The sequence below is a fragment of the Plasmodium inui genome, assembly GCF_000524495.1.
Source record: "Plasmodium inui San Antonio 1 unplaced genomic scaffold supercont1.47, whole genome shotgun sequence".
In the NCBI taxonomy this organism is placed as follows: domain Eukaryota; phylum Apicomplexa; class Aconoidasida; order Haemosporida; family Plasmodiidae; genus Plasmodium; species Plasmodium inui.
Window position 1 is genome coordinate 2,806 of NW_008481881.1, and position 10,981 is coordinate 13,786.

A 10,981-nucleotide genomic window follows, 5' to 3' on the forward strand; every position below is an offset into this window, starting at 1 on the left:
GATATTTTCCAATTTATCCCTCTACTGTTTGCTCTGTCTTTCTGGGTTTTTAAAACTTGGAACTCGCGAGCCTACTTATTTTGAAGCATAAAAAGCGATGAGTAACAGAAGGGAAATATGTGCAATGATCTTTAATGGAGAATTAATAAATAAATTAACTTCTCTTTTGTTTCTTTTTGTTTCATTCTGTTTTGGTGTCTGTTGTATTCGTATTAAACGAGCGTGAGCTACCTACATTTTTATCCATAGCAGAATTACAAAGATGACAAAAAAAAAACAAAAGAAAAAAATGGAAAAAGTTTCGTTTATTGTAAACCCCATACTACTACTCAAGAAGGGAATTTATACCAATTAATTACCTAATTAGAGAAACTAATATATAAACAGTTCACAAACAAACATTATAAAAATTCAAATAATTATGTTTATTTGCTCTATGGATTGACAATGTATAAAAGACATCTTTTCAAAAACGAAAAAAAGAAAAATTTTTAAATTTTAGAGGGACTCATTTTGTCAATATTAGAAACATATTCTATGAACAAACAATAAAAAAAGATTAAGTAAAGGAATATCTATTTTAATACATGGACATATGTGAAAATACAGAAAAATTCTTAAAATAATGTCTTTTAATGTTTTATTAACATTAATATACTAGTTGCCAATTTAAGCATGGCGTTTTAATAATTTTCATTTTTTCCTTAAAGTTTAGGGAAAATAGGTTTTCACTTTTCGCTTTCAAACAAATTTCCTTTTACTTTTCTGTATGACATTCATCTTTATGGAGAAATAGGAATACATTTTAATAAGGAAAATAGGAAAATTGGAAAATTCCAATTTGTCGTTGGGGATGGCCCTGCCACTTGGTGATCATTCCTCTGTTAATTTATGACTCTATTCTTCAGTAATAGTTCGAAAATGGTATTACAAATTAACAATGCATGATACGGTGATAACTTTTTTTTTTTTTTAGTAACGGTTTTGATTGGATCGAATATTAATAGGAAGACGGTGCCTTTCCGGACAGTACATTTCGTCTCTCTAAAACCCATGAATGCCACTGCTTCTTGGTGATCCATAGGTTTATAAAGTTTTCCACCCATTCGTTAAATAATAATCGTTTTTCATTTTTCCATTTTATCCATTTAGGGGTTTTACTTCTTAAATTTAACACACGTTTTGATTGAACCCATTTGTCCCATTCCGACCTTTCCCTTTCGATCCTGTTTTTCCATGTTAAATATTTTTTTTTTTTTTTTTTCTGTAGCCACAGGGTCAAATTGCTATTTTTCCATTCTTCCCAACGTTCATATTCATCACTTTTCCATTCATTCATTTCCCATTCAAAATTCTTTAAGGCTTTCCATTGGGACCATTCACGGTCAAACCATTCATTCAATTTACATTCATGATCGTCTATCCACTTAATCCAATCTTTTTCGATTAGTCTTTTTCCAACTGTTGTTATCCATTTTTTCCAGTCAGTTTCACACCACATTTGATACTTTTTGTAAAGATCAGTGTTATATTCTGTATCCAAATTGTGGTTGTAGTTCATCCATTTAGTTTCCATTCCTGTTATCCATGTTTTAAAATCTTCTTCTTTTTGTTTCAGCCATTCGTTTGTTTTGTTTTCCAGAGTTATAAAAAAAAAATGCCACTGTTCTTCTAATTGACGCATCCATTTATTCCATTCATTAACTTTCCATTCTTCTGTTAGTTCGTTCTTTTTTGATTCATGAACATTTTCATCTTTTTCACCGTTTTCTTTATCTTTTGAAATTATATTTTTAAGGTTTAGGATTTTTTTCGTTTTATGTTGATTTATTTCGGCATTCGTTTTCTGTGTCATATTCATTAATTCTTCATTTGTCTTGTCCTTCGTTGGTCCGTTTTTTTGGAGTTTCCCTTGCCTCGATGTTTCGCGTTTAGGAACACCCGTTGTTTCGCGTTTTGCTACTCCGCTGTTATAAATTTTGGCTAGTCCGTTGGCCTCACTTTCCACTACTCCTCCGATTGCATCTTTCGATGGTTCATTGTTTTCATGTTCTGTTACTCCGCCCGTTTCACGTTCCTGTGATCCAATTTCTTTACGTTCTGCTACTCCGCCGGTTGCTCCTTCCGTTGCTCCGGCAGTTGAACGTTTTGTTATTTCCCCCGTTCCACGTTCCGACGATCCACCCTTTTCACCTTTTAATTCTTCACCGGTTTCTGACTTTGACTGTCCTTCTGTGTCACGTTCTACTGTCACATTTTCTCCACGTTTTACTTCTTCATTTGTTTTGCTACTTTTTTCATTTTTTTTTTCCATTATATTTTCTTTTACGTCATTATCGAGGGTTCCTTGTTTATTGGCATCTTCGGGGTTTTCCATAGGTTTTTCATCAGTTTCTTTTTTGATCATATCTTCTTCATCTTGTTCTGTAAAGCTATCTTTTGGCTTATTTTCCTGTGCGTTTTCCAAATCAACCTTAGCAAGACTGTCGTTTGATCCTTCACCTTTCATATCACTGTTAACTTTTGTCATGGAACTATCACCTAATCCTTTTTCCATATTATCATTTTCGTTTTCATTCTGCTCTTCACTGTCATTTTCGTTTCTATCCTTCTCTTCACCGTGATTTTCGTTTTTATCCTGCTCTTCACCGTCATTTTTGTTCTTATCCTGTTCCTCACCGTCATTTTCGTTTTTATCCTGTTCTTCACCGTCATTTTTGCTTTTATCCTGTTCTTCACCGTCATTTTTGTTTTTATCCTGTTCTTCACCGTCATTTTCGTTCTCCTGGTCATCATTATATTCATCGTCCTCGCCGTCATCATCTTCATCATCATAACATCCACTTATTAAATTATCCTGTGTTGTATATCCTTGGACGTTTTGAACTCCTTCGTTGGTACTTCTTAATTTTTTAATTGTTACTCCTAGAATGGTACTAAGCTGATTCAATATGTAAACCTTGCAACTTTTCAGGGGTCCTGTGATCTTGTTTATAAAACTTTTCGTCCCTGGCTTTTTATTATTTAAGTCATGCTTCATAAGTATGAAAACTTCTTGTACATGTTGAACCATTGACTGAAAATGGTTTAAAAAAAAAAAAAAAGAAATGCGTTTTTTAGATCAATTTAGAAGGACAGAATGAATCGAAAGTATGCCCATGTGTATATGGTGCATATATAGACATGTTGTTATACATAAAAACATTTTTCGTGCACCTCTTTCAACTTACTGGATAATAGGTCTTTACTAAAATCCTAAGGGACAGAACAAAAAGGGTGATATATAAGCAAGAAACAAAAAAATTTTCGTGTACATGCGAAAATAAGCGGCTATTTCTAATTGCCCCAAGCAACGAAGTGATATTATCTGCATTATATTCTTGTACATCCTGAAGCTTCTCCATATTTCCGTATATCTTTTTTAGTCAGAACAGAAGGCCTCCTCAACAGAATGAATTCGCAGTATGTTTGCATGCAATTTGCAATCGTCTTTGTAGATTTTTTCATATTTCGTGTATCTAATTTTATTCTTGGGAAGAAATATTATAAGTGCACATTTGTCTAATATGTTCCAGAAAATGAGAAAATAAATACCTCTAAAATTATAACTGTCAAATGTCTTGATAATTCATATTCCGTTTAAGCTTATGTTATATTGCAAAATGAAAACTGCACAACATTTAGGATATAAATGAATTATTTACGGTAAAGTTCTTCCTTCGGTTTTGCAGTTGTTCGGATCAAAAACAAACATGAAACGAAAAAAAAAAAAATAAGCTTTCGTTTATCAAAACTTTGTTAGTGTAGCATTTATTATTTAAGTACAGTTGTACAATTTTAATAACATAAATATACACTATTTTGGTTAAAACAATTTATGCTCCCCTTCGTTTTAAAGGAAATTCTTATAAATGAATTGGGGCAGAGGAAGAATGAACAAATTTATAAATGATTAGGCATCTACATAAATAAATATATACAGATATATATACGCATATGTATATATATGTATATATATACATGTACATATAAAAATACACGTATATCTTAATTTTATCTATACGGTTAACATAATGAATAAAAAATTCCCTTATTCGTAAAAGTTCTCATGAATTCACGAATATTTATCCATATTTGCGCAGAAATAGGAGGCATTATCTTTCACTTTCCCGGTGAGAATCATTTGCTACCGTAATATATTTTAATAGTTTCTCGGAAAAACAGTGTAGAATTCTAATATATATATAGAATAATCTTCCTTATAGCAAAAAGTACTCAAGGAAGAATTATAAAAGATAATTATTTATAACATAAATTATTCAAACATTTATTAAAAAATAATCATGAAGGAAAAAAAAAAAAATTAAACCATATAAATTGGAAAAAAAAAAAAAAATAGTAGCGTTTTCATTTCATATAATCATTTCTTTGGTAAAAATTCTGCTCAGGAAGCGGTTTCATTTTTTTTCTCTTCAATACAGACGTTCCACTTTTTTTCTGCTATCCACGTGCTGATAAATGACTCCATCCAATTGTTAAACAAGACTTCTCTATCATCCTTCCATTTCTTCCATTGTTTGCACTCACTGCTTTTATATAACTCACATTTCGCGGAAACCCATTTTTCCCACTGTTGTGTTTCTTTCGTTAACCTTTTATTCCATTTATCCCAGTTACTATATACCCTTTCAAATAATGGTTCTGGTAAGGTCAAATCTTCGAATCTTTCCCAATATTCGCATTCGTTACGTCTCCAATCTTTTAATAACCAGGTGAGAATTTTTCCGTCCTTCCATTCTTCCCATTGTTTCACAACCCAAGCATTATAATCAGAATAATTTTCACCAATCCATTTATTGAAATTGATTTCCATAAATTTTTTTCCATCATTTTTAATCCAGGTTTCCCATTGATTTTCATCCCAACCTTGTGAATTCTTTAAAATATACAATTTAAGTTCTGTCTCCATATCTTCGTTATAATGTGTCCATCTGTCTTCCATAGACTTTAACCATTCTTGCCATTCCTTTTCTTTTTCATCAAACCATGTCTGTTTTTCATTCTCGAGAGTCGCATTGAAATAGTTCCAGTCTGTTTCTAGTTTGATGAACCAGTTATTCCATGCGTATTTTTTCAATTCTTCTGACTTTTCAATTAGTCCTTGTTCAAGGGCGATTTCTCTGTCTAATTTTTTATTTCGCGCGGAATGTTCTATCTCATCATTATTTTTCTACAAAGTGATAAGTGCAGTCTTTTATAAAGTATATTTTTACGTAGCAGTTGAGAAGAAACTATCGTACCTTTTTTTTTTCACCATGTAAATATGAATAAGCATCTACACGCACATATTTACATGGTTTACACAGAAAACGCGGTAAATTTTTCATTTTTGCCCACAGTTTGTGTCATTTTTCACACTATCCTTTTCATTTTTCTCACTAGTTTTTTGCACTTATTTTTTCCTTTTTTGCCTTTTGAATATATTCGTTTGTTTCCTTTACCTGTGGGAGACGCTTTACGAGGAGAAGAACAGCCCCCAGGGTCAATACGATGACATATATATACGGGACAAAGGAACGCGGGTTAATTTGTGACTGTATGCTTTCCCGATTTATATTTATTCCATTTTTAAACACTGTTTCTATGTAGCTCATACTACTTTCCTCCTCAATTATTTCCATACTGCTCAAGGTTTAATAAAACCAAAAAAGGTAATAAAAGTTGGGGCAAAAACAAAATAAAATAAAGCGAATAAACGAATAATCGAAGTAGTGAATAATCACACTAAACCGAACACAATAGAAAGAATGGGTGAGCAAGTATAATAATTGAAGAAGGGTTATGCAATTATATAGCTACATCGATATTTGTGGAAGTTTTCCGAGTTGCTCTGCATTCCTATAACTATCCCTATTGCAGCACTAAGGCCAACCCTCATTTGCAAAACATGCATTACATTCACCTAAGTTCGTAAGTGAAATATAACGTGGCGCAACAGAAAAAACGATTAAATATCTATAATGTATATATCTTTAAAGAAAAGTGGTATGAAAAAATTAAACGACACAAACGGGCACAAATGAATCCGTGAAGGCCTCAGTTCCTGAGACCCTTTATCCTTAATAAATGATTTTCTGAAAAACTTAATTTAACGGTGTTATGAGGCACAAAAATTGCCGCTACTGTTATTTTTTTAACCATTTACACAAACGTAATTCTTTTTTATGAGAATTTTTAACGGCCTTTTTTTCTGCAAAAGAATTTGTTCTAAAAAAAGGGAAAAATAAGTAGGTAAGAAGTATATACTAACTCTTTTATTATTTTGCGTGAAAGGTAGTATACATACATCGGATACACATTCTGCAGGCGTGGTCGATGTATAATAATAATCCATTTATATATAGTATTTTGCTTAGATTCTATAAAAAGGTTAGTACAGTTTCTCACCCATTGAAGTAGCTACATATAATAATATATTTTTATTCACACGTATGGAGACAACTACAACGTTTTCACCTTACTAGAAACACTTGTGTTTTTCCTTAGAATTTTATTAATTTTTGCACTTGCATTTTATATGTGAAAATTTTATTTTTTATTCCATCTAAAGAGGAGTAAGCTACAAATTATAGGTTGCTCTCATAAAACGAAAAAATATATCCAATGTGGTTTATGTTTCCCTACATATGGAACAAAAGTGGATGATGGAATATTTGGATAAAGTTTTATACAAATTAATCCAAATAAGTGTATCAGATTTATATCTCTAAAGTAAGAGCTGATTTGTCATTATTTATAAAATGTTATCTCTCTGTATTATTTCGGGTTGCCATTCTGAGGCTTCATTTGGAATATGAGTTTTTTTTTTTTTTACATCTGTTTACACCTTTTTACAACGTTACTAGGATCTTGCGATCGGAGTGCTAGTCTGCTTTATACTCTTTATGTTTTTTTTTTTTAGAACTTTTCCGATTATTTTTTAAAAAATAAGAATGAACAATATTGTATACTCATAATTTCTGAACACCATTTGGAATAGCTATCGGTCTGTTCTATTTTTCAAAAGGAGGAAAAGGAATCTTATGTGAATAATTTTGTTTAAGGCAAAGGGTTAGATTATTTATTATAATTCTTAATAAAGGACACATTAATGAAAAATGGAATTTTTTCCCTTTTTATATTCCACGGTTTGTAAACAAAACCTTCTTATTCAACAAATTCTAATAAATATATTTTTCGAATGGTACAACAAAGGATTTTTTTTTATATAATATATATCTAAGATAGAGCTATTCTGCAGCCATTTGGGTTAGGCATAATTATTTGTGTAAACTGAAATATAAGAAAATGGTAAAAGGCTGAGAGAAAAAAAAGACAAAACAGAACAGGAAGTTTAGTATAATTTTAACCGCTTAAAATGGTAAAAAAAAAAAAAAACGTACGGTCCGCCCACAATGTAGTCATTATTAAATTGGTTCGAGGTAAATATTGGAGGAAAATTGTATAAGGCTCTAAAAAGAACATCTATCCGTATAAAAGAACAACTAACTGGCTCACATTAGCTCTATAGTAATTCCATATCAAAGTAGGAAATACTTTTTTTATGGTAAAACAAAAAAGCGGTTTAATGCCTAAAATGTAATTCAAGATTTGTACATTAATAGAAATATATTAAAGCTTATTTGTTAGTTCTAAATAGGAGAAGTGTAAAAAGAGAGGATTAAAAGGGATTTGTAACTGTTTCTTCTATTAGATTTTAATAAGAACTTAATTATAACTCACTTAACAAACATAATAATTAAACATGGTTAATAATTTCATCATATTCCTAAATAAAGCACTATACACCAATAACTACATATGCATATGTATATATGTATATATATATATATATACACCTCTTAACAGAATGGTAGTTGTGTACTGTCATGTGAATCTTTCATTAGAATTCTTCATAAATGATCTGAACTCATGAAGCATTCTTACGAATTAATACGTGTGAACGGAAAAAAAAAAAATAATAAATATATATAAATAGATACATAAAAGAAGAATAAAAATGAAATGAAGAAACAGAATGAGCTTCAAAAAGTACAACTTCTTAAAATGATTATACACAATTAAAAATGGAAATGAAAACTTTGAAACGTCAAAGGACTCGAATGTAAACGGGGTGTACATATAATACTATATGATTTGCTGTTAATGTTACTTTTTCTGTTGTCGTTAGTCTTGCAGCTTGTTTTGCTGCTCTTTTCCCTGTGGCCGTCCTGGTGGCTTCTGCAGTAATGGTAATCAGCGCCTTGTTCTCTTAAAAGCAAAATAAGATTCTAGCAATTTATGACCAATAGGTATCAAACATACACTATGAACAGGCATATAATAAAATGCCCTCGTTACTCTTGCATTTTGCATAGAAATTTCGAAAGTGTGTCCAAATTATCTGAGGTATTTTGAATTTTTGATTGGTTCCATCTTTTGTTCTGCACTGTGCTCCATTAATTGTTGTTTGTCATAGATTCCGTATATTCTATTTATATGTTTGCATTTCTTATATTTGTACCATACATACAACATGGTTGCAATGAGAGCAATAGATGTTATGATGATACCCTCCTTTATCACAAACACGCCGAACAAGGTCAAAAATGTAGCAACTGATATAACTGGGGACAGGATGGTTAGGTAATCCTTAAGTATGCCTCCTAATCCTTTATATTTTTTTGGTTGGATGTGTTGCCCATCATAAGAACCTGTAGTACCTTCCAATATACGTAATATTTCTGTTTCATACATTGCATCTGATTTTTTTAAAAATTTAATAAAACCTTCCCACATGGATTTTAGGGCACTTTTGTGCAATTCTACCTTGTCCATTAGGTGTTTGATATCACGTGTTCCCATTGGTGTTTGACTATCGGAAAGTGGCATGTGAGGCTTCTTACTAATATCAAAGGTGGTAAAGCTATAAGGGGTATCGTGAGATTCTAAATACTGTTTATAATAATGATCTTGTCTATCAATATCATGGGCTAAATCTTCAGATACAGGAGGACGTGATATATGGCCTGATCGACCACGAGAATAGTGTCCCCTATCCATGTAATGACCTCCTCTTGATGAGTGATCTCTTCTTCCTGAATATTTATCGTACTTTAATAAATCCGAAGCATGCCTAGAGTCGCTCTTCTTTTTGTAATGACCATAGTCACCCGACCAGCCTCTGCCATAATCATCATCGTGCTTACCATCTCTCGTACCAGATCCTCTCCCATAATAATCATTATCCCTATATGAATTGCCAGATGTCCTTGGATAATCTCCTTCACGCATTATTGCACTAAATCGCTTCTGTAGATCGTCATCGTGGACCTTAGAAGTAAAGGAACCCTGTAAATTATCTTCAGAGGACAATGCGTGAAATCGACTTTCCAAATAAGAATCCTTTATTGTACTGTTCATTCTCCTTGGTATATTATGATGTTCATCATCTTCACAATAACCACCTATTTTAGATCTCATGGGTGGCTCATCTTTCCTTGAATAGATTATTCTTTGGCTCAGTAATCTGTTGTTGCGCTTATAACATGGTGGATTGCATAGGGCATTCGATGACTAAAAATTAAAACAAAAAAAGAAAAAAAAGGTGTTAAAAGGGTTCACTACATATGTATTCGTGTACTCATAGGTGGGTAACGTACGTGTGTATATGTATTGCATTTACTTGAACACTTTAATATATTTTTTATTTCAAAAATAAAAGGTTACAAAGTTAAAAATGGAAGTGTAAAAATTTATGTATGTTATTTATTATGTCCTACGTTACGGGCATATTGAGACGACCATAGGAAGAGAGAATAAGTAAAAACTTTCCCAAAGGAAATCATATTGGTGGTTCCTTTCATTTTTAATTTTTTTGCAAAAGTGCGAATTCCCTTTGTAATAATAAGGTAGGAATACTTAAGTGATCTGTAAAATAATTAGTTCAATATGATTATATAAATGTTAAATTTAATTTTTTATTCTTTCATAATTTTAAAAAGCGTATTAAATCAAAAACTTAAGTATTTATTTTTTTTATTTGTTATGCTACATGGGGTTACGGATGTAAAATGCATTAATTGTATAATTTGAAGGAAGAAATTATTACTTATATCTGTTTCTACCTTCCACTTACAAGATATATTTGTGAACATAAAATTTCAACTTGTGTGATTAAGTATAATTTTTTTCAGAATTTACTATATATTTAAAAATAAAAAAATAAAAAAAAAGGAATCTTTATTTAAACTGATATATTCATTGTAACTAAAGTCAGAATTTTATTGCTCGAAATAATTTAATTATAAAAATTTGGCGAATATAAAAGAAACCCTTTAATAGAAAGTTCTTATTTGCTGGAAAATAATATATATTATTTTATATATTTTATATGTACATGTAAATATATAAAATATATAAATACAATTCTTATATTATTTTATATCCGTACCTTTATGGGGAAAAATGAAATAAAAAGAGGGAAGTTTCATTAATTCACATGTACATAAAAATTATTTCATTAAATATACAAAACTACTTTTTATAGAAATGCTGTTATTTTTTCGGTGGACGAACACCGTACTGCGTAGGACTTTTTTAAGTTATAGTAAATAGGGAAATGTGAAAAGTATAATTTTTTAAAATTGAATTTTTCTGAGAAATAAAATACATCTGTAGTATGATGTGGAAATTGTTAGAGCTAGTAAATATTCACGCGATAATAAGAAGGGATGTACAAAATTGTAGAATAGTTTAATCTGTTTTATTTTTACAAGAAAACTGTGGAAATCTGCTATTTATTATTATATAATTTTTATATGTATTTCATTCTAGGTACTTTATATATTTTTTAATTTGAAGTGCAATTAAAACGGTACTTTATTTCCAATAAGTTAGAAGGACTTATATTTTTATTCAGATAAAGATGGGGGAAGAACTT

At 30.7% G+C, this 10,981-nt stretch overlaps 3 protein-coding genes across 3 annotated transcripts; all 3 read right to left on the reverse strand.

Annotated features, from left to right (window-relative positions):
• Window positions 1–1,000: 1,000 nt before the first annotated feature.
• Window positions 1,001–3,040, reverse strand: C922_05226 (hypothetical protein; the record flags this gene model as incomplete). The annotated part of the gene is made up of 1 exon (XM_008820798.1): window positions 1,001–3,040. The coding sequence occupies one exon, from the start codon at window positions 3,038–3,040 to the stop codon at window positions 1,001–1,003; it is 2,040 nt and encodes a 679-aa protein (XP_008819020.1).
• Window positions 3,041–4,444: 1,404 nt separating this feature from the next.
• Window positions 4,445–5,681, reverse strand: C922_05227 (hypothetical protein; the record flags this gene model as incomplete). The annotated part of the gene is made up of 2 exons (XM_008820799.1): window positions 4,445–5,230; window positions 5,502–5,681. The coding sequence occupies 2 exons, from the start codon at window positions 5,679–5,681 to the stop codon at window positions 4,445–4,447; spliced, it is 966 nt and encodes a 321-aa protein (XP_008819021.1).
• A 2,758-nt stretch (window positions 5,682–8,439) lies between these two features.
• C922_05228 (hypothetical protein) lies at window positions 8,440–9,522 on the reverse strand (the record flags this gene model as incomplete). The annotated part of the gene is made up of 1 exon (XM_008820800.1): window positions 8,440–9,522. The coding sequence occupies one exon, from the start codon at window positions 9,520–9,522 to the stop codon at window positions 8,440–8,442; it is 1,083 nt and encodes a 360-aa protein (XP_008819022.1).
• Between the last annotated feature and the right edge of the window lie 1,459 nt (window positions 9,523–10,981).